This window comes from Struthio camelus, chromosome 3 (genome assembly GCF_040807025.1).
Source record: "Struthio camelus isolate bStrCam1 chromosome 3, bStrCam1.hap1, whole genome shotgun sequence".
NCBI lineage: Eukaryota > Metazoa > Chordata > Aves > Struthioniformes > Struthionidae > Struthio > Struthio camelus.
The window spans coordinates 67,361,286-67,385,306 of record NC_090944.1 but is presented as its reverse complement, the minus strand read 5'-3'; the positions used below and the strand labels follow the sequence as shown (position 1 = coordinate 67,385,306).

Here is a 24,021-nt window from a genome sequence, read left to right as displayed (position 1 = left end):
CTCTTCTCTCTTTCTTCTCCAACTTTTTATTACAGAACTAGTTGAATACCTAAGTCAAAATCACTAGTAAGAGCAGGGTTTGCATAAGTCTTATTAAAAAGGTTCTTTTTGAGTCTGTTGGTAGAGCTGTGGTCATATTATGTGACACACTTGATTCTTCTGTGGGTATGTGCAGACCATTAGCCAACTAATAGTATTTAATTAAGTCTATTCTAGTAGATGATCATCAGCTAAGGGGTGGAGAAGGTAGATAGTAGCACAACATTATCAGAGCTATCAATATATCTTCTCTGAAATATGCATTTATCTGAATAAAATCCATAATTTAGGATTTCTTTTATCCCTATATATACATATACACACACACACACACACACACACCACACACATGTGTATGTATGTATGTATGAGACATTTCTAGGAAGCAAAAGCACTGAGGACCTTTTTAAAAGGGTACAATTTCAGACATATTTACTTCCCAGAATTGTTTGTGTATAAAATCATAGATTGTATAGAGCTATTGAAAACCTTCTGCTGTTCCTAGATGTACTTTATATTATAAATCTATTGCTAAAAAATGTCTAAAGGTTTTCTAAGCCCTAGATATAGAGTTCACACCAGAACAATGTTTGAAATATGCAGTTTGGCAAATTTGTTTAAACTCAAACAACCACACTCTGTAGTAGAACATTGGGGCATCCTTGTCTAATGGCTTATTATGAACCTCCTAGGGACTCACTGGCATGAAAAGCTGTATATGAGCTTAGAGGGATTTTTTTTTCCTTGCCCTATGTGTGGTTTAGATGTCATTTGCAGTTACTGTATACTGCTAGTTTACTTCAAAAGAATGCTGATCGAGGCCTGAGGAAAAGATCGAGCTCTGTACTAAAAAGAGGCAAAAGAATAAAGTACTGCTTTGCTGCTTCACTGAGATACATCTATGCTGGCTGCCAGATGCGCATTCCTAGTATGAATTCAAAATTGATCCCTTTAGCCTGTGCAGATAAGAACAAAGTCACATCATGTTTGTTAAATTTTTTTGTGTTTTTTAATAAAATAAAAAAAAGTTTAACTATACTTTAATCTTTTTCACGAGCCGTAAAAGAGAAACTTGTTCAAAACGTGAAAAGAGGGGAGCTATTTTTTTATTGCACAGTAGCTCTTCCATTTTGGGAATACAGAGCAGAATACAACTGTCTTCAAATATCTCCTGAGAAAAACTTTAAAACAAAAGGGTGGTTCACAGCCATCCACACCTGACAAATGATTTTGTTAGCTCTGGTGCTTAGCCTATTAAAGCCCATTATAGGTGCTTTCAAAAAAGCCTATGGCTAAGATTGTCAGAGGTATCCAATAACTTTCAATGTCTCGGTATTTGGGTGGTCTATTTAAGCCCTTTAAGAAGACTTGAATGTAAAACAGGTCCTCAGCAACTTCTGAAAAATTGAATGCTTTGAATTTGGGCACCTAAAATACCAGGAGCATTAAACTGTAAAGTTGTGATCTCCTATAGTAAGTCCGATGAGTCTACTAAAAGTTCTTTCCATTGCTTTAGGTTGTTAAAAATAAAACCAAATAAAATGAAGAAGTATTACCTGTTGGTAGGTGTCAAATATTCTGTCACCAATACCAAGGACAGTCGTAGTGCCTTCGATCGCACTGCTCGTCAAGGCTGCTAGCACTCCTGGCCTGATGCTAATGTGCTATATGGGTCCTAATGACATTATATGGTTTCCATGAAGTGTAGCCATCAGTTTCATGTAATACACACAGCTTTCCTGTTACGAGACTTCATATGTGAAGTGTTAAAGAGACAAATTCTGGAGATTATTCTTCGTAGACTGATTGGCAAAGAGATATTTAGGATTACGTCTATACTTTGCACAGCACCGGTGGAAAGGAAAGGTAATTTCTTCTGGAAATCCCTCTTCTTAACTAACCTAAAAAACAGATCTATTGATAGGGTAGTGTTCAGGTCAGAGAGTTTAAAACCAAAGAAAAAAAAAGAAAAAAAGAAAGAAGTAACATAATGGCTGTGAAGACCTGAGGTATTATGAGCTGCCTTCCCCAACCACACGCACACTCCAAATAATTTAAAAGCGAAACCCTAGACCTGTGGAAAATAAAATAAATACGGAAAAATGCTCATTACCGTAATTGCTCTAATATAACTCACTGTTCTATTCTTTTTTTTGTTTCTTTCCTGTGAGTTGTTTAGTTAACTGCTCTTTGTGCCTTTAGGAGAGCTACAGCTGCTAAGAACAGCGAGTGCTTGTATTTAGGGACCTGTTATTCAGAAATCTTGATCAGTTTTACCTCCATTTGTCAGATCTACCAACTACTCCATGCTTTACAATTAGCTTGTTTATTTCATTCAGGCGTGAGGTGCTTAGATGTAAATTTTATATACCTTCAAAATGACCTCAATGCTTTAGGGTCTAACAAAATCTCTTCTGGAAAATTTTCTGTAAATCATCCTAGCCTGGATGCATAAATATGGATTTAGAAATCTAACTTTAGGTATCTTGGCTTGAAAAGAGTAGCCTAAGAGTAAAAATATTTATATTTTCTTATCATTATGTGCTATTGGAATCAGCTATTAGTAATTTTTCTGCTCTTAAATATAACAGCAAATGGTACGATTTTCTCTACTGGGAAAAGCTGTTCAGATATTTACTCAGACTTTACTGTATGCTATGTATTTCAAATGATGGGAAAACCCATTGATTCTTTTAACATAAATTATGTCTCTAAAATATATTAAAGTATGTTGTCCTAATGAATCATGACTTATATGAAAAAATGAAAGAGCTTGAGGGCTTTATTTAGATGCTGTCTGTTATTGTAAATGATGCTGCCAATTTATTTATTTTTTTACAACTTCCAGCAATAGCAGATTATTGTGATAAATGATTCATATCACTGCAATGTACACCTTTTAAAATTTCCATATCTGGCAAGTAACAGGCACTTCTTGAAGGCTTCAATAGGCTCCTTAGCTAGATAACATGGCTGAAAGCTGCTTCATGATTGATTTCATCTAAATGTAGTAATTATCATACTTTGAAGTAATGCCTGCAAAACATGCTTTCACAGAGAGTTAGTGGAAGCAGAGGATTAACCTAGAAACATTTTAGTTCAGAGCAGCATATCACCCAAATAGAAACATATTTTCCCCTGAATTTTTCAAGACTTCTTATTAGACTACTCGGCAGTCATTTGCATTACCTTATCTCATATCAACTTTTTCAAAGCAATTTAGAAAGCAACAGAAACTGAAGCAACTTTTTATTATTATCAGTAATGGGATAGTCTAAGTTTTGCAAGCTGCTTATTTTAGCAGCTTCTGCCCTGAAGTATTTCTTGTATTAGCGTTTAAGAGAGTAATTAATTTATCGTTCATTTATGTTGTGGACATAAGCGTTATCCCACCTATATTCTAGGCTCCACATAACTTATTGAGGAAGCTCATTTCCTTCTGAGCATCTAAGAGAGTAACTTCTACCACCGCTATACCCATCTCTTTGTTTCCTGTCTCACAGAGCTTTCGTGAATCAATTGTACAGGTTGTACAGGTGATGCTAGTGAAAAAGGTGTGTCAGGCCACCAGTACAGTTATCAGTCACCCAGTTTGCTAACTAAATAAAAGCTCAGAGGTTAAACTGGACGAACAATTATAATGAAAGGATAATCTCTCTCTGAATATTTCTGCCCACTTGCACCTGCTTAGTAAAAATTCTACATCTTCCCTCAGCCATCATAAAAAAGTCCTACAGTAAAGGAGTTGTACTGACTTAATTAAAGATAAGATTAAACAGCTAAGTCTGTCTGATAGGCTATCTGACTGTATTTTGACATAGCTGAGTTATTTTAATTTCATTTAAATTAACCAAGGACAGATTTTACCTGCTCTTAAATGGTTGAGACACAGGACTGAGTTTCTTCAGCTTTGCAGGCTGTTCTACATTGGCTGAGTTTTGGTAACAGCCGTGTGTGTGCCTTTTTCATGTGAGAGAATTGTATTAACTTGAATTTCAACTGAACACTGGGAAAAGCTGGCAGCAGGAGATATCTTTTCTCCAGGCTGGACTGGAAGGATGGCTTGGATTCTTTTTGTCTCTTTTCTTTAGCTATAAATCTTCTATTTGTTTCAGTGTGTGGGAAATATGCAGCAGCCTGAGTTTTGGCTAGGTGTTACAAGGAGCCTTCCAAACTAGGCATCATTTGCATGGCTGTCAACAATTGTAGGAAGACTGGACTTGATAATCCCTTTTGTCATATGTCTCTACTCTTAGGTTCCTAATGCATCTTTCCTTGCGTTTGCTGCAATCTGGGAATGTCATATGAGGAGTAACCTTGGCACAGCTAGAACATGCAAGCCACGGTAACTCAATTGTATGTCAGATCCCACAGACTATTACGATTAAATTAAACAAGCGTGTCTATATTCACCCAGATTTTGTTGCATTCACACTTTAAATTAAATTAATGAAATTCTATCATGAAACACAATGCAAGCAACTCACTGCATTATCCCAGTGCACTTTGCAGCAAATCAAGTGTTTACCTTTAAAGCCCATACTGCTGTTTTCTTTCTACTTACACACTTTCTAACTCCATTTTCATGCTTTTTTTTTATTTTACAGATAAAAAAGAAGCTGCTGTGTCCAAAGAACTTAAAAGTAAGACACTACTGTGCAATAGGTTATGTTCTCTTTTACATGTCATGTGGTTTTAAACAGCACATTTCAATAATCCATAATTCTAGTTATTAAATTTTTGAAAACACAAAGAAGAAAGTAGCTGCACCATTTATAATTGAAAAATGACATATTTAGACTCCAGCTGCCTCCTACTTTCTAAATTCTAATTTTTTCATACTATTTGTAATCCTATACTCCTCTTTGTGACTGACAGTTCTGCCTTCCCCTCTTTTCTGTCACTGTCTTCAAAAACAAAGCTTTAAAAGGGAAGAAAATGTCAAGTGAGGTCTCAGCCAAGTGTGCTCTCAGTAACAGCAAGTTTGGTAAATGGGCTGAGAAGATTCAGGGTGCAGTAGTTTTGCAGAGGGTCACCTGAGGACCGTCAGACTTGTGTAAACGGAATGTGTTCACAAACGCAAAACCGTGACCTTGCCTTTCCGGTTACCTGAGGTTCACATGGAGAGACTTCTGAGGCTGCAGAGGTGCTAGGGCTGGGCTGCATGAATAAGAAAACCATTCTCTGAGAAATGGCATTGCTAACAAAGGAACTCTTGCACCTTTCTTTTCTGCAAATTTATAAGCATCAATGCCTCAACATACTGAAGATAATTTTAATGGTGAGACTCCAGCTGATCAGAATCTTTGTTCTGAAAGTACAATGTATAATGAAAATTAGGAAATTTCCTAGCCTTTGAAGGCTTTGAATGCATGATTAAAGAATGCACTGACTCCAGGCTTCATACACAATCTTTTCCAACCTGTATGGCAAAAGCTTAAGTGTTCTCTATGGAATCCCCTACCAGCCCCAGTTTTGCAGGAACTGATGAAAAGATTTCTTTTGGCATCCACAGAAAGCTCAAGCATTGTTTTCCCGCTCAAATTTTGCAGAAACATTAAGGAAAAGTGATGATGGATTTGCTCTACAAATAATAACATAATAGTGATATTCCTGCCTAACTGTAAGTGGACCTTGAAAACTCCATTGATTTGAGCGCATAGTTCTTTTAGTAGGAATATTGCCTAGCAGCTGCCACTGCCGAACTTTGCAGCTGCATTGCCTGAGTGCAACTTGCAGGATGAAATTTTCCACTGAAACTTGTTCATATAAAAGTGCAGCACTGAAACATTTTGTGAATTCCAAACTCAAAGGTATATGTTTCCAAAAAAAAGTTTAGAACACTTTCCCATTTGTTTTAATGATACTACAAAAGATAATAAATAAATTAATTACAGAACTTTTTGGTCAAAGATATCCTTCATGTTATTTTCTCCTCATTTCCAATGAAAATAAAAATGTAGGTGGACCAAAAAGAATCCAGAATCCATTTGTCTTCAGAGATGTTAAGAAAACAAAAATAAGTGTTGCTGGCCAGCCCCTCTACCTGAGGGAGAAAGGAATAAATGCAGGAGTCCTGCATGTTTTGAAAGAAGTCCATCTTTCCACTTGTAGAGTGTGTGTGTTGGATCTCCTGCTTCTGCAGGAACAGACACTCAAGAAAAAAAAAAACTAAGAAAACCCTTCTTCAAGGTCTTCTTCATGTTTCCCTGAAGGAGGGGTGAGTACCCCAAGTAATTGCAATGGTATGATAATAATTAAGATGAAAATAAGTCAGGATATAATTATCTGCTGCAGACTTTTTAATGGATGGAAACAAAGCGATCCTACACTTGTGAAACTATATTTTGTTTTCATTCTGTTTTGCAAGACAATCTGATGCATCTTTCATGAACTTGTCAAAAGCCTGGAGGGGAAGAACTCAAAATTACATTCCTGATTTAGCTGTATTCTTTTTCTTTGTAATAACACAGTGACAGATGTGAAGGATTAACTAACATTTTTTTGGCATTCTGTAATTCAGACTGTGATTAACATGATTAATTATTTCCTCTCACAGTATGGAAATGTGAATTTTTAGTTAGAGGTATTTTTTGGTTGATACAAAAAATCTGTTACGAAAGCCAGCGGAGTTTAGCTTATGGATATTTGCTAAATTATCTTGGTTTAAGCACAGCCTGTTTTAGTAGCTCCTGAGGATACAAAGGATTAACTAAACTCTAGTAAAGAGTAAATAAAGCCACAAGACTAGTCAGATTCTTCTACCTAGTGCTGATATTCTCAATGTGTCCTTTGGGGATTCACATACCCTTCATCACTTAGACCTTCATAGATATTCCAAAACATCGGAGTGTTTTGTCTCAGCAAAGAGGCGATAGTGTAATGAAGACTGACAACAGGAGAAATACAGTTAAGCAGCCTGAGAGGGCTTATGTTTCTACTAGGAGAGCCCAGTAGTTGCTGTTTCAAGTGCAATATCAAAGGCTGAGTTGTTCCCCTGGTGTTCCTCCATTCCTCAGCATGGAGAGAGGCTCCTGGAGTATCAGTGTCTGTGAACATACTTTGCAGAAGTAGCCCATTTTTTTACCTTTTTCAACAGGAAGGGATTCAGCTTAGGGGAAAGGATGCTATTTTGAACAGCTGTGGGAACTCAAGAGGCACCTTTGCTGGGTTCACAAAGACAGACTAGCTGCTGTAGGCTGGCTGAGGACCTCTTGCCTCTCATGACTGCAAAATCAGTTGCAGAGGCTCCTGGTCCAAAGCTGCTGCCTATCTGGAGAGACCAAACCCTGCCCCCAGGACTGGTGGCTTCGCCTACCTTCTGCTGAGCTCTGCATCCTGTGGGGGCTGCGACTCCCCAACAGTGGTCATGGCTGGCAGCAATGAGCCACATCACCACCTAAGCACAGTGAAGCCTGGGTGGCCTAGCTGTTAGGGAAAGTGCCACTACATTGCCTGTTTGCAGCAGGGGCTGCAATTTCTCACAAGTTCTGAGCGTAGCGTGGCCTGTGAACATGGAGCCCTTCCTTTCTCAGATCGTGCTTTTGTGTGAGGTACCTGCTCCCAGCTGCTAGATCTGCTGGGTTTGAGCTCCCGCTTTGAACTCTCACGGAATCCCATAAATACCTGCTTCACTTTTCTTTGCCAATGGATATGGGATAAGAAGACAGAAAAAAGTGAAAGAAGCAATTCAGTGGCTAATGGCAGGAGTTTACTTGGTTGCTTTAGCCCTTTGGCTGGCTATTTCGTTCATGCCTTTGAGTTATCTGAAAGCAAATCAGTTCTTTCCTCTTTGGATAATCTCTTTGGCTGATTCTCTACTGAAAAATTTGCCATAGGCTATATCTTTCTTTGGAAACCTTTCTCATATTTCTGTCTTTCAAGATGTAACTCTTTGTAGTAATTGGTTTAATTAGTTCTTTTTTTTTTTCCTTAAGAGCCAACAAAAGCTCCTGCAGCCAAACCAACTGCCACAAAACCAGCAGCACCAGGTAAGAGATTAAGTATAATCTTCCCTCCTCATATTGAGCACATTTCTTGTATTATTGAACCAGTTTATTGCATCATAGCACCATCTACTGGATTACACAAAAGCCACTGTTTCGGCTTTTTGTGTGCTTGAACTAAAATATATTAACTGTGATAATAAGTATATGAATTCTTTGTGAAGAACAATAGCATTTTGAATGGATCTCTAGCATTTCTAATGGCTTCTTGTCCTCTAAAAATTTTTGTAGTGTGTTTCTGACTTTCATGACAGCAGTAAGGTGCCACTCTGGTCTTTTTGCAGGGCTTGAGACCAAAAAAATGAATCTGAATCTAAAGGCTGGTTTTGAAAAAAGCAAGTATTTACAGACACGAGTTTCCAGGTTAGGCTTGTAAGCATTCAAGCGCTTCAAGAAGGGGATCTGATTTTTCAAAACGCTAATCCCACAGTAGTTTCTACAGAAACAAATGGATCCCTTAGATAATCAACCTTAGTATGCACTGAGAAGACAGAATTTTTAAAACACAATAGTGGCACTAATTCATATCTGAATTCAGATTGGATTGTAAAAACCTACCACTTTTCATTAATTTCTGCTCTGTTCTGCTTCACAGACATCTTCAAAAAAGCCCCACTACATTTCTGCTTAATTTAACAAAACCTAATAAAATGAATAACAGTTAAATACTCAGAATATTTGTAGTTTAGCCAGGCTTTAAATTAGCTAACAAAAAAAGGGAATTCACGTGTTAAAACGTAATAGGTATAAAATAATGATTTTCCTTTACCCCAAAGTAGGATGGCTTATTCTGCTCCGGGCTTTGTGAGGCTGAGCTGAGCCTAGTGCTGGCATCGCAGCAGCACACTTCACAGGAACCTTTCTGGGCAGCACAGTCGGAGTGGTCCCGCTCCTCTCTCTCCCCAATTGCAGCCCACTGTCTCTGCTTCTTCTTGCCTCCAGCTGGTTCAACTTTGTATGGCTATGTGGATCTGTGAAGCAATCTGTTTTTCTTCTTCTGCACTTTAAGTGTGTTCTGTAGCTGTATTTCTCTAATCTAGATCTTTTCGGTGACCTAGCTCAGAGTACAACTCCCCAGATTTTTTGAATCACCAAGGGAATAACAACTTGCATCAGTAAGGTAGACAAGGAATTGACCAAGGATAAATGCAAGCTAGGAACCTTTTAAATTTCCTCTGTCACAAGAGGGTTTGCAGCCTGGAACTGCAGTTTATATAGGCTAGCATAGGGCACATCATGCAGCTGTTAGCTGTGTGAGGTAGATTTAAGACGTCCGATTTCCCCACACCTCCCAGTCCCTGCCTTCCGTGGTTGTGCCGCAGTCTGGCATCATATTCAGCTGTGCTAATACAGCTGGGAAAATATTGTAAATCAGATCATTGCCACAGCTTAGAATAAAAAAAAAATCCTGAAAGTGTGTGTATGTGGCAGGGTGTTGAGTCTGGATCATTTTAGTGAGTCTGGCTCCACAAACATTTATATCTGTGTAGCTGATAATTTTTGTAAGTAGGTTTTGCTGCCAAAGTGTGTTGTATAGCTAGACCCTTAGATGTCTCCACAGTGCACTGCAGAAATAGTTATGTTAGAACCATATGCTTATAATTAATTCATCCCACCTGCTTGCAACCAATATTTATGTTCATTTTTGAAAAATATTCCAATGAATCTGCTTATTGGCAGGGGTGGTGGTGACAGTAATCTGCTTAAGATATTGAAAAGGGGAAAAACTGGCATGGCTTATTATAGAAAAATGAAATGGGTTCATCTGCTCTGACATGTTTCTAAATATCTAGTTTGCCTTACAAATGATAAAGAGCAATAGCTTCTTGACTTCTATATTTTTGCTTCCCCTCCCCAAATGGCACTGTTCTTTGAAAATTAATTTACACTCAGAATAACTCACCATAGCAAAATACTAAATATGCTTGTTTGGTAACATCATAACCAGACTGCTGCCTATTAGTACAGTAAATTAAGTCCATTATCCAATTTCATATTTCATTTTCTTTCGCATCTCTTACTACATCGCAACCTGTACCCCAGAATGCTTAAAGCTGAAGGTTTATTTCTATTAGCGTACTGAACAGACTGAGAGCGCAGCTGGTCATCTTCCAGTGCTTTTACATCACATATGTTCTTGGTCTCGGTGTCACTGGTGAAGAAATCTGTCTTATACATTGTGCACTGTTTTTATCTCTATATATTTAAATGATGAGAGCAAAGAAAATTAATGTGGAATTCTGAAGTCTATGAGAACTTCTGAGTCTGGAAACTGATGGCTGCTCTAGGAAATCACTCTCAGTGAATATCTGTTACTTGATTTTCAGTGTGGATATTTTCAAATTTGTGTAGTGTATCCTTTAACTTGAAAAGTTACCATTTTAGCATCCGACTGAATTTGGGCTGGAGAGCATAGTAACTGGCTTTAAAGAATCGTTTCAAGTGCTGCTACTCAGAAGGGAGGAACAGGGCTTGACGATACTGATGCAGCAGTTTCACGACACTGAGTCTTCTCCTGTTACACTGTCTCTCCAAATCCCGCTCATTCCTCTTCTTACACCGTGATGCACTCCCTCCTCAGTGGTGCCAGCAGGGCAGGTCTGAGCCTGACCAGGTCTGAGCCTGACCTAGCTGCACAAAAAAATCTGATTAGCTGCCCATCTGTCAATCTATGCATCTATCTATCAGCATAGGCATAAACATAAATTGATGTTAGTGGTGATGTTCTCAAAGTTATTTTAAAGCTAAATCATTTCCTTATCTGATTCAGTCTATGATGATACAAACAATCGCATCACTAAAACTGAAGAGTCAGTAACTAGCAGCAAATATGAGCAAGAGCTTTGCAGCGGGGAGAGAAGGGGGGACATGCTAAGCCAGTAAAGTAGACCAGCCAAAGACTTTGCCCCCTAAAACTGCAGACTTACTCTAAAGAGTAATAAAACTCTAAAGTGGTTCCGTTAATTCTCTTCTTGTTTGTATTAACATCTCATTGGAGAACTGAAATTCTTCTTCCTTGAGGAGAGGGCATGGGTTTCTTTCATATGGTTTTGTAGGGAGCACAGGAAGCGCTGTAGCTAGATCGTGCTTCAGAGGACAGAAGCTCTCAGGTTTCTCAGTGCCAGAGGATATGACCTGAGCACGCGCTCCATCCCCCTGCTGGGGAGCTGAAATCCTCAGGCAGGAGATGCAGCTGCAAAGCAAACATGTACCCTCACCCCTGTCCTTCCTGAGCTTCTCTTCAGAAAAGCACCTGGCGCCAGCTGCATATCTAATTCTGCAGTTATTGCTATTTAGTAATGGTTCCTGGCCAGTGCTAATTGCAGAAAGGTACCCAAAAGTTGTTGGGAAAGCGTTAGCTGGCCTCGGCTACAACCACACTAAGAACTTTTGCAACCATATTAACAGCAAAGGCGATTGAGGTCCACTGCACGGTGTTCCCTGGCAGATATAAAGAAGCTTCATAGCCATTAGGTCCTGCAAAACACTGCCTTTTTGCTTTAGTTAGGGTCAAGGTCAGAAATAGTTTATCTGTGAGTCCACTTCATGGAATAACCTAACTTTATACGCGATATTTTTGCACCTTCTTTAAGCACTAATGATAGTTCTTTTCCCTGATGCTTAGCATGAATTAAAAATCAGATCCAGGTCTTTCTAATGCTGTAAAAATTAAATCTTAATCGTAGCTCAGAATTTCCCTGGAACAGTCTTGCAATTTTTAATTTAATTTTACAGCATGTTTAACAGATTCTGTACTGAAACATACCTGCCTAATTGCTAGTATTGAATGCCTAATTTTTCACATCTTCCTTTCTTAAAAAATTTATAATAAAAAACTTATTCATTAGTCCCCTTGTGTTCATAACATAAACTCTTTTTCAGCGTTTATTTCCCTTAAATATTAGGAAAATTTAGTTCAGACCTGAAAAGAATGAAATAAGTATGACAGAGGAAGAGCCCATTTTAAATGCTTAAAGATTAGTTGCATCCGATCTCTCAAACTGACACTGCTAGAACTCTTACTCCTTTATTATACCTCTGACTTTTCCCCTATTGGAAAGATGTAGAAGGGAAAAAATGACATTTTACAGGAAACGAGTTTATAAGGTAGGTACAGATTACTAGAAACAAGTTATTCTGAAAAATCTGACCAGAGGATCAGTTTAAGGGGTTCAGATCATTTTACATAATGCAGGAAGAACTGTCCTGTGTAGAGAAACCCCAGTAGAGTATATCTGACACTGATTAAAAACAGATTCTTAGGGAAGGTCAGAGCAAGTATAGAAAGATTTTTTTTTTTTTCCCCCTAAAATGCCTTCTCAATTTCCACCTCTGTGTGATGCAGGCACTTCCTGCGTAAGATGGTGAACTTTTCAGAACTTTAAATTTCGTATCTTCAGAAGAAAAGATATGCACTTACCATGGTATGTGTTTAGTTTCTTTCCAGTAGAAAAAGAAATGAGGAGCTCTTTTGTATCATGTTAACAGTATCAACCAAAAAAAAAAGTCCCCATTTGGAACATTATCTTATTTAGGAAATATAAAATAAGCATTTGTCATGTGTTCAGGAAGGTATAATATTTTTTCCAAGAATCATTAAGGTTCACTTACCTGTGCATCTTGAAAGTGACTGTTGTTTAAACATTAGAAGTTCTACTGGTGACAGACAGCATTTTATTTAACAAATTATTTTAATTCTTAGATCCCACACCACCAACAACAAATAAAACAACAGGAGGAAAGGGTGGACATTTTATACACATTTATATACTTTAAAAAACAGTGTTATTCTTCAACAGTAAAGGGAATAAATAACACAATTGGGAAAGTTTATAGGAGAGCAGGAATGCTTTGAAATGGAGGAAAATATTCATAGAACTGTTGAGTTTTTCAGTTATCTTTTAATGATTGTGTGTAGGAAAGAATTAGGTTCAGAGAATTAGGTATGAAGATTGCTAAAAGCCTGTGATTGGTACAGAAGGTTAATAACATTCAGCACATTTTTTGAAAGGTTTACAATCATATTGCAACAGCCAAAATTATCATGAGCTCTCTCTCATATTTGTCATGATCGGGTAGCTCTCAAGCATCACATGTCAGGTTATATTTTATTCACAGTGTTTCTTTTGGGATCTGGCCTTTTTCCTCTTCCGCTTTTTTTTGAGTGCGCATCCACTCCATCTTCCGTCCAGCCTCTTTTCCTCCTCTTGTTAGACATACCTCCCAAGGAAGGAGGCATCAAAAACCTGTGCAAATTGGTTGTTAAGAGATGGAGGTGATACCCACTTCTTGATATAAGTACTTTTGGAAAGAGGAAAAGAAAAGGAACAGCCTTTCTTTCTCTTTCTTTCTCATCATATTCAGGCAGGGCCCTGGTAGAGTTTGCCGTCCTGAAATCTCTTCAGGATCTGATGTGTGAGTGCCCTGTGCGAAGCTCCGTGTGCCCTGAAGTTTGCCTTTATAACCAGTCAAACCACTGCCCCCAATTAGCAACCCTGTATGTATTACTGCAGTACAGGTGCTACCTACCAATTCATTTTCACAGCTGGGATACTATGTTTAGCTTTCTAGTCCCTTTCAGACTTTCCCATAATGTAAGCCCAGCCATTTTCAGAATTTATTTTCTGGGTTTGCAGTTTAACTGTTCAGGGACAAATGATGAAGGTGGCATATTACATGTGCATGGATAGGCTTTGCATTTGATTTCGAGACAGAATAAATCTTCACTGAGGTAGCACAGGGAATATGCAGCGCTAAACAAAATAATAAAACTCTATCTGTATTTATGCTGCTACTCAGGGTCCTTAGGTTTAGATTCAGGATCATTTGGTAGTCCTTTGGAAGCACAGAGGCTTCCTTTCTGGTCTAGGTTAGCATACTTGTTCCTTATTGATCTTCTCTCTCTCACCTTAACTCTTAGGTTAGTTAAATACTTGACTTATTCAGCTTCTATTTTTAAAGGCAGAGTTAAAGGCTTGGGTATCTGTGCACAGTAGGTGGAGATAATCTGACCTGCAGGCACCAGCAGCCTGCAGAAGACAGGAGAAGCTGGGTGCCCCTCCTCAGCTGTTTATCCCAGACAATGTCTCCTAGAATTAGTCAAATCTGGCAACTGACACTGCTCCTGGTCTGCCAGGAAAGCATTTTAGTTGCCTTTACAGCAGCTAACTTATGGCTATTGCGGTACCTCACTCAGCCTTCTCTTAATATCTAAAGGAATCTCTCAGTTAGATGTACATATATTCCACAAATCATTCCAGCCTACTAACATTTTAATCCCAACTTTAGGGCTGAGAAACTACTGCAGAGTAAAAGGTCTTAAACTGCCTGCTGGATCGTGTAAATTACGTCATTATTTAACTCTACATGGGAAAGGAAAAACTGGTTATTGGCTAACGTCACAAGGCGTGCCCTCAAACGGGAAGAATTTTCCAATGTTAGAGGGTTTTACTGTACAACTTTCAAGTCTTCACACATTGTATTTATTTAAGTAGAGCATGAAATAGCTTATTTTACACTAAGCTTTCTAATCTGAAATACAGTTTTTGTACTCTAATTTTTGAGTAAATGACCTAGAATTCAGCATATTTTTTCTACTTTTGCTAGGATCTTGAGGTGCCTGGTCTCTTAGACTGGCATTCCTATGAATGCATTTACACCTTCCTTACACTGTTCAGCTTTTCAGGAGCATATAGTATTAAAATAATTTCCTACACTTCTTTTCACATTATAGCTGACTGTGTGAAGACACCTGTACTAAAACTGTAGCCTTTTTTTCAGTTATTATCAGGTCTTATTAAAGGTCAAGGTCTAGCCCAATGCAACAAAGTACTGTTTTATTACTAACACTAAAATGATGTTACTTCAAGAGCAAGGCAGGGGGAGCAAGTTAACTACAAAAAAGAAAGGACTACTTATTCTTTAGTGCATTAAAGTAACAATGATGAGAGCGAAACAATATGAAAATTAAATGCTTTTAAATAGGAATTAGAGTTTAAAAGATTTTTTTAAGTGTCCACTCTTTATAGAAAAGGTGTTTTAAAGGTGTTTGTTCTATAGCTGGTAAGCTTTAATAGCTCTGAAATTGTTCCATAATTAAGTGCTACTTTAGCAAGAACTGGGCCCAATTTCACCAAAGCACTTAGCATATGTTTAAATCTACCTTGGGTCAGCAAAGTATTTAAGCATATGCTTAAGCTTTGTCGAATCCAGAATATTACATATAGTTTGTATGTGATTAGCTTCCCAGGCATCTATGTTTTGGAAGTGATACCACCTTAGTTTGGCTGGAAAGGGAATAAATGAGCTTCATCTTGCCCATTGAGGCCTTTCTGAAAAAGATACTTGATTTTGGAGGAATGGGAGTGGATTAAAAAATAGTAGATGTGGAATAGAGTTTTCTATAACAAATATGAAAATATTACATCTTGAATCCGTTATGTGCTTGAATACAGCAGTGCTGTGTTTTCAGATGTAGAGCAAGTGGTAACATATAAAAGTGAAGTCACTGTGATGTTTCCTAATTATGAATTTTTTCAGATCATCATACAGGGTTATTTTTTAAGATTTGAATGTTTCTATATTAGAAAGTTTCAGCCGAATATGATAAGTATAAAGTAAACTATTAACAATCCACAGTGCTACTTTATTCTGCAGAGTGACTTAAATACTGTGGTGATTTTTTTCTTCTTATATAACGGCTCCTTACAGTGCCCAAGTTTGGAGCTTTACATATTTCGGAAATAGCAGACGCTGGTTTTATTTCTTGCATGCACTAGATTGCTCCCAGCATTTTGTTGACTGTCAGAGCTGCACAGTTCTGGTGCCTTTTGTTGATGTTCTCCTTCATGACATTGCCTCTGCAGATACCCTCTGAAGGAGCTGCATGTCCTGGTTAGGCAGCCAAAGAAGCCTTTCAAAGTATTTAACTGTATGCATGTCCTTTGACTCTAGTGCTCTGAAAGCAAGGTATCAAAGCTTTTGCTCACTGCCTCATTCTGCTGTACTCCTTTGGGCAAAACAACAGCAGTACCCTGTTCCTTTTTTGGACTTGTTTTGGACTTGTTTTAAGTAAGTCCATTAACCTCCAAATATTTATTCTTTTAGGATCTCGCTGTATTAATTTTTAGCTTCTATTGTTTTCTTACTGAATTAGCTAGTTTAATCTGTTTATCATGTTTGCCTAATGACAGGCGAAGTCTGAAACTAGAATTTACTTCAAACTTTCCTTTCACTTCTGAAAATCCAGATTTATATCCTCAGTGGGTTAAAAATAGCTGAAGCATAAGTCATTCCCTTCTCAAAAGAAGAGATGAACAAGTTAACATCCTCAAAAGAGCATGATCAAGTTAAAGCATGAGCAAAAAGTGATCGGGAGTCATTTGAGCTATGATCGCCTTCCATGGGTATGCTTTTGTCACTAAGCAACTGCAAATCTGGCTCATTTTACCTCACAGTGAGAGTCCTAGGGGGATATTTTTTCTCTGTCTAACTGTGAAGAGCTGTGTCAGGCTGGCATGACAGACAACAGAAATCTGCATTCTTTCCCTTTCATCCTTAAGATGGTTTATTTTGTCTCAATTATACAACTTATGCAGACACTAATACGCATTTCAAACTCTGAGAGGGAAAATATCTGTCTCTTTTCTGAGAGAGCTCCTCACCTTCAGGCTTCAGTGTAATCAATACTGCAGCCTTGCAGAAAGATGTTAGCTTTCCCTCTGAATTAATATGGCCTGAATATTCTAAAAAGATAGGATGGACTTTCTGCCCAGTCAAGTATGGGAGGACAGATCTCATCAATTTCTAAGAAGGATCTGAACTCTAAGAAGGACTCTGTACATCTAAGCCCCACACCTTAGGGACAGTGTTGAATGCATTTTGATTTTTTTATTTTTTAATCTGACTTGCTGATGAGTAAGAAATGAGGGACATACTTTAGCCATCTTTATTCAACAGTGCCAACATAAACCAGAGGGTCACGTACTGTTACCGTGATTCTAACTTCAGGATGTTTTTCTCATTGCATAAACTTTCTGAGGAAAAGGCAGAGTCTACAGAGTCCTTTACAAGATAAAGAAAGCTTTCAAAATACTAATTGAAACCTTATAATAACCGAGGTACCGTCAGTTCAGTTCCTCCTGTGTAACAAATTTGATAGCAAAACTGATATAGGGTGATGTGGAAGGATTTTGAACATGCAGGGGTCTAGCTTGCCTTTGTTGGGAACTGTACCCAAAATTAAGGACCTCGTTCAGTTGAATAGTGACTAGTTTAATATTGGCTTCTTCTCTGAGCTTCAGGCATGCATCCAGTTAATCAGAAAATGAGCTGTATTAAAATGAGGCTAAAGCAATTATTGAAAGGAAGTATTTGGATTTGAGATAACGTCTTCATCTCCTGCCTTTGTGTTAAGCAGAAACGTCAGAGAGGACAATATAACGCTCCAGTACCAAAAGCCTGAAAAAAGTTTTAAATTATTTTCTTGACTTCTATCTCATTCAGGGATCCTGAGGCTTTTTGCAGTGGTAAAGATTTCTATCTTCAGTTTTGAGCCGTCACTTTCTGGCTGTAAAGGAAAGCTAGACATCACATAATTTGGGCTGGAAACGTCTGTATTTCATCTAGGCCTGTTTTCTATTTTTTCTTTTCAGAATATTTTTCCCAAATATTTCCTAGCATGGTAGGAGATTTCTGATACAAAAATATTGATACAGAGAACAACAGAAGTATCTTCATATCTGCCTGCCTCTTTCCTTTTCTTCATGAAAATCCCTCAGAGAAACCGAGCACCTTCCAAACTGAGGCCCCCTCCCCGCCCCCGAAAAAATGCTCATTTTTAAAGGAGGAAGTGTATGGTCTGCATTATCTTACCAAGTAAGAAGTTTTCTTAGCCTGTTCTTATTTGATAAAGAAACATATTTATCTGGTTTGTTATTTTTATAAACTGATGAGTATGGTGCTGATGAATATGATGGTGAGTTTCCTGATATTAATCCTATCAATAAGAGAAAAGCAGGCAAATAAAACCTGCTGAGTACTTCTCGGGAGAAGGAGAACTTGAAAAATCTGATTTGATGCAATATTTCTTTTATCGCTGGAAAGGTGATGGAACAGCTCATCCTGGAGGTCCTCACTAAGCACATGGAAGACAGGAAGGGGATCAGAAGTAGTCAGCATGGATTCACCCAAGGGAAATCATGCTTGACCAACCTGATAGCCTTCTCTGATGGAATGACTGGCTGGGTAGATGAGGGGAGAGCAGTGGATGTTGTCTCCCTGGATTTCAGCAAGGCTTTTGACACTGTCTCCCATCACATCCTCATAGCTAAACTCAGGAAGTGAGGGCTGGAGGAGTGCACAGTGAGGTGGCTTGAGAACTGGCTGGATGGCCGAGCTTAGAGGGTTGTGGTCAGTGGTGCAGAGTCTAGCTGGAGGCCTGTGGCTAGTGGTGTCCCGCAGGGGTCAGTCCTGGGTCCAGTCCTGTTCAATATATTCATCCATGACCTGGAGGAAGGCACAGAGTGCACCCTCAGCAAGTTTGCTGATGATACTAAACGGGGGGGAGTGGCTGACCCACCAGAAGGCTGTGCTGCCATTCAGAGGGACCTGGACAGGCTGGAGAGCTGGGCCGAGAGGAACCTCATGAAGTTCAACAAAGGCAAGTGCAAGGTCCTGCACCTAGGCAGGAATAATCCCATGCACCAGGACAGGCTGGGGGTTGACCTGCTGGAAAGTAGCTCTGCCGAGAAGGACCTGGGAGTGCTGGTGGACAACAAGTTAAGCATGAGGCAGCAGTGTGCCCTTGTGGCCAAGAAGGCCACTGGTATCCTGGGGTGCATGAGGCAGAGTGTTATCCAGCAGGTGGAGGGAGGTGATCCTGCCCCTCTACTCAGCCCTGGGGAGGCCTCACCTGGAGTAGTGTGTCCAGTTCTGGGCTCCCCAGTCCAAGAGAGACATGGCACTGCTGGAGAGAGTCCAGCGGAGGGCTACCAAGATGATGAGGGGAGTGGAGCATCTCTCCTCTGAAGAAAGGCTGCGAGAGCTGGGCCTGTTCAGCCTGGAGAAGAGAAGACTGAGAGGCGATCTCATCAATGTGTACAAATATCCAAAGGGAAGGTGTCTAGAGGATGAGGCCAGTCTCTTCTCCGTGGTGCCCAGTGACAGGACAAGAGGCAACAGGCACAAACTAAAGCACAGGCAGTTCCATCTGAACCTGAGGAAAAACTTCTTCACTGTGAGGGTGACAGAGCACTGGAACAGGTTGCCCAGAGAGGTGGTGGAGTCTCCTTCCCTGGCGATATTCAAAACCCGTCTGGATGTGATCCTGGGCAATATGCTCTAGAGGTCCCTGCTTGAGGAGGGAGGTTGGACTAGATGATCTCCAGGGTTGGCTGTTCTGTGATTCTGTGACTCCTCCTGTGGATTATTTCAGGCGTAGTAATATGAACGAGCTCATACTGCTCATACTTTCCCTTCAATAGCAGGGACTAACGGGATCCTTTCTGTGTCTGGCTGCTTATGTTCATAATATTTACAGTGAAAGGATATCTTGGAGAGCTTTACTACCCTCTTTCATTTGATTTCAATTAATGAATATATTATGAAGGTTTGAGAGGGAAAACAACAGGCACATAGCCTATAAAACTAAGATTACAAGACTGTAAGATCAGTCTAACTTCCTCCTCTCAGGATTTCAGAATGCAAGACACATCACAGAATTTAATAACATCAGGCTTTAGCAAATATAAAATTAGATTCATTGCAATGCTTGTAGCAGAAATTAAATAACAGTACAGAAAACTTTTCTGAAGCTACTCAGTGCAGTTAGAGTGACATTGGTTATATGATGTGAGGTACACCACAGAAAAGCAAATCCATTTGAGACATCGTTTATTTAATGTTTGTCACAATCTGTGTGATGCTATACATAATCTTTATTTTTCTGAAGACTTCTTGGACATGAAAGCTTTATCTGAATTAACTGAAACACACATATACATGATCACACATAAATATACAAGTCAGAATGGAATATCAATTGCTTTTTCCTGGCAGATGACAGAAGGTCCCAGCTTGTGACTGTCTTTCCAGGTAGTAAAGATCTAAAGGGCACCACAGCAAGTGTGCCAGGATGGGTGCTTTTCAGCACTGTTTGCAAGTTAAGGAACAGCCTGGTTTTGGGAAGCACTGAAGAGGCAAGTGTAGGTTCTTTTCTGTTTTTCACCTGCTCCAGGAGTATTTAGAAGTGCGTCACTAGTCATGAAACAAAAAATGTGTCTATATGATTTTATGGACATGTAATACGCTTGCTAAATCTCATAAAAGGGAAAAGTCATAAAAGAAAAAAGCATCAGAGCTTATAAACATGGTGAAATTTCAAATTAAAACAAATCTCAATTCCATGCATGATAGAAAATCAATATACTATCATAACAAGCTTAATCTCCAAATATACATCTGCAGTATAGGCTCATGTAGGAAGGAAAAAAAATCTTTAAAGCTAAAAAGAATTACAAATGTTGTGGCAAATATCTAATTTGCCTAGTTTGCCTAATGTTTCTACAGCTGGCAGTATCCTTTGATATGTCAGACTGACTATTCATTTCTGGAAAAAAAGCCAATCAAATCAATCAATGTGACCTGAAACAAAAAGAAAGATCTAGGTCTGAACGTTCCTGAAGTTTGTGGCAGATGCAATGAAAGGTTTCAATTCATTCTACTAAAATATCAGAAAAGGAACCATCTAGAATTTCATAGTGATGTCCAAGTTTGCCCAGAAAAATGTGATGTCAAATTCTACTAGTTACTGAATGATTTTTTTCTATGGAAAATGATGTTTTTTCTTATGTTTCTGGAAAGAAAACTGTTATAAAAGGAACTTGGTAGAACTTTCTTAATGTTGCGTTTTTGAAAACCAGGAAGTGAACCTAAAAAAATCAAAAATTTCAGATTGTGTAAAATTACTTGAGGAGTGACGTTAATGTCATACAGTTCCCTGATCTCACGAGAGCTGGCAGATTTTGGAATAAGAAGGAAAAATAATTTCCTCAGAATCACTAAAGTCATAATTATATTTTCTTCAGTTTCCAGGAAGCAACCCTGAACAAAAGCAAAACAGAAAACCCCACAAAACCAATCAAAAATCTCATTTCACAGAATGACTCCTAAAATAACTATACAAAATTGGATACTCTGAAGAGCACTTGGGCTACACAAAACCAAAGCTGCAGCTGTTGTTGTGATTAAACTTATTGAGTCAGCCAAGGTACTGAGTCCCAAACTTCTGGCCTCTCATTTTTTGCTAAGCTTCTCCCTTGACTATAAAGCACCAGCAGTATTATATATACATATATATTACATAATAAATACTTAAAAATGTGTCTTGTATAACCCCGTTAGAGTAGAATCCCTGATTTTAGTCAACTATTCTCATTTCTTAGAAATGTAGATTTTGGCTGAAAGAAATTACTTATGAATTTGTGATGAAATTCCATCAATATTTTTGATTAAAAGAGACAACTGAAAAGCTGAAGTGTTTTGTTTTACTGGACTCAGAAAAAAATACTTCATTTTAGAAACTATGTTTTGCTTAACTGGCTATTCAGATAGATTTAAGAACTCAGAAAATAAAATTGAATATTTCATTTCAAATAGAATTACATGAGTTACTCGTTCCAAATTTAGTGGGAATGGGAGTGGAGCAGAATGACGCATTTTTTTAAAAAGCTAGCCACCGTTTTTTTTTTTTTTTTCCTTATTTTGGATTCACCTGCCATTTCAAATATCAATTATTTTCACAACTCTGCATGGAATATCCACCGTGCATTCAATCTTAACATTGATTATGAATTAATAATGAATGTGAATATTATTCATATTAATGTATTTAATGATCAAATGATCAAATCAATATGGTCAAATTATTTCATTTTCTTTTGACAGATTTTGTTTCTTTTAGCTTATTCAACTCAAGGAGAACTCAAACTTAAGGATAGCTGCTCTATATCACCCTGTATTATATCCTATTTCTAGTCTAGATTAGATTAGTGAAGAGATATTATATTAGTGAGGATGAGTAGAATATACCAGGACAACTGACGACTCATCAAGTTATTTAGATTGCTGTTTATGATGCTAAGTTGCATGTACTTGGAGCTTAGAGTGCAGTGCAGGTTATCAGAATGAACACTTTCCGGTAAGGTGGTTTCTAAAAGGCTTACTTTTTGATGTTGCACTACCACTAAAACCACGCAGAATATGGAACTCTGCATCGTGATTCTAGTGTGGAAACCGTTAAAACATTAGTATTCCTCAACTGTATTGCTACAAAGTTAATGAAGATATCTTCTAATAATAAGCATGGAGAAACTATAATTATTAGATAACAGTAAATTACAAGCACAGATAGATGTATATATTTAATAGAATCTGTCATTATGTTCTGATAGGTCAGCTCAAATGCTCTTTAATTTAGGAAATGTGCTCCTATGTAGCTCCAAAGCAGCACACCAGAACCTTTACATATGCTTTTTAAAAATCTTATTTCATTTGCTGACAACAAGAGCTTATCTCTCTTTTTGCTATTATAAATGTTAACCCTGGCTGGTGGATCGCGTTCAGCTTCTGAGAGGCAAATTCAGTGTCTTTCTCTTTCCTCTGGCTGCCCACCTTCCTCTGAAGTGGTTTGGAAGAAAATTATTGGAAGAAGCAAAGAGCTGTTACAGAAACTACTATTAAAAAATTGTAAAGCCCCGTCATAGTTCTGGTTATTCTCCAGTCCCTTTAGGGGGAAAAAACAAAACAAAATAAGCCTACTGTGGACATCCTGAGGCACATATGGCTGTTCACAAGCCAACATTTAGACCACCCTGAAGAAAACAGCAAATGCTTTACCGTTCACTGTTGCTAGAGTTTCCTTTTATATCTAATCATATGAGTTAAATTATCCTTCAGTGTCCAATATTAACATTTAATCTGACTCTGCTTGCCCAGTGTGACCAGGGATAAAGAAGGAGCTGATGATAACTACAAGGGCTTTTTGGCATGCAGGAAAGTATTAGAGGACATGTCTGAACTGGGAGCCTAAGGCAACTGCCAAATCCAACAACCACTAGTAACATAACAATTGTTATCCAGGATAGCGAAACCAAACATTCTAAGAAGAGAAAAGTATACTTTTTTTTTTCTTTTTCAGAACAACACAAGAAAGAAAAAATGGTGGAAACTGGTGAATATTGTCACTTTTTTTTCTTACTTCTCAACTGCCCTAATAAATGTTGAAATTAACTCATGTTATAAGAAAATATTTGCTTTTTTCTTTGTTTATTTTCATAGCCAAAACAGCAAAGAAAGAAGTAAAAGTACATGGTAAGATCTGTGAAAAACAGTAAGTTTTACATTCTCATTTATCTGGTTTGATTTTAAGTTAAGACAGGATTAGATGAAAGGACAAGAAGAGCAAAGCCAGAGATAAATACTTGCCAGTTTAATCAAACTTATTTGAGCAAACGAATGACTGTGGAGCAGCCACGTGGAACTGAGATCAAATCAGCTATAAATGAGAAGTACATCAACCATAAGATTTTTTCTTTCAGCTTTTGAAAGGTGTGCGTTTTCAAAGGGAGCATGTTTGCAGGTTACAATAAGCTGATAGAACAAAATAAAAAATAGAGGATGCATAGTCTGCAGGGGAGATATGGGTTGTTTTGTTTTGTTTTTATTTGTAGCACCTGTACCATGTATTTTTTCTGTAGCAAGGCGCTCTTCTTATTCCTGACTGGAATGTACTTCTCCATATCATCCAAATTTGGGCAAACATAAGGGTTTTAAATTATTTTTACAGCCAAGCTTGGTGACTCACTCTTTGTAACTAACTCTATTTTCCTAGACAGATTCAGAGCAAAAATATCTACAGTAGACAGTTAATCTATAGAAAAATGAATGTCTCCTATGGCATAAAAATCTGTCCTGGGTC

The 24,021-nt window shown here is 38.2% G+C and overlaps 1 protein-coding gene across 1 annotated transcript in view; it reads left to right on the top strand.

The window, feature by feature from the left end:
- Nucleotides 1-24,021, top strand: part of TRDN (triadin) — a 238,734-nt gene that overhangs the window by 126,213 nt on the left and 88,500 nt on the right. The window contains exons 15-18 of the mRNA XM_068938174.1: nucleotides 4,647-4,682; nucleotides 7,977-8,030; nucleotides 23,242-23,274; nucleotides 23,382-23,414. Of these exons, the coding sequence (XP_068794275.1) occupies nucleotides 4,647-4,682; nucleotides 7,977-8,030; nucleotides 23,242-23,274; nucleotides 23,382-23,414 (156 nt within the window). The remainder of the gene's footprint in view (nucleotides 1-4,646; nucleotides 4,683-7,976; nucleotides 8,031-23,241; nucleotides 23,275-23,381; nucleotides 23,415-24,021) is intronic.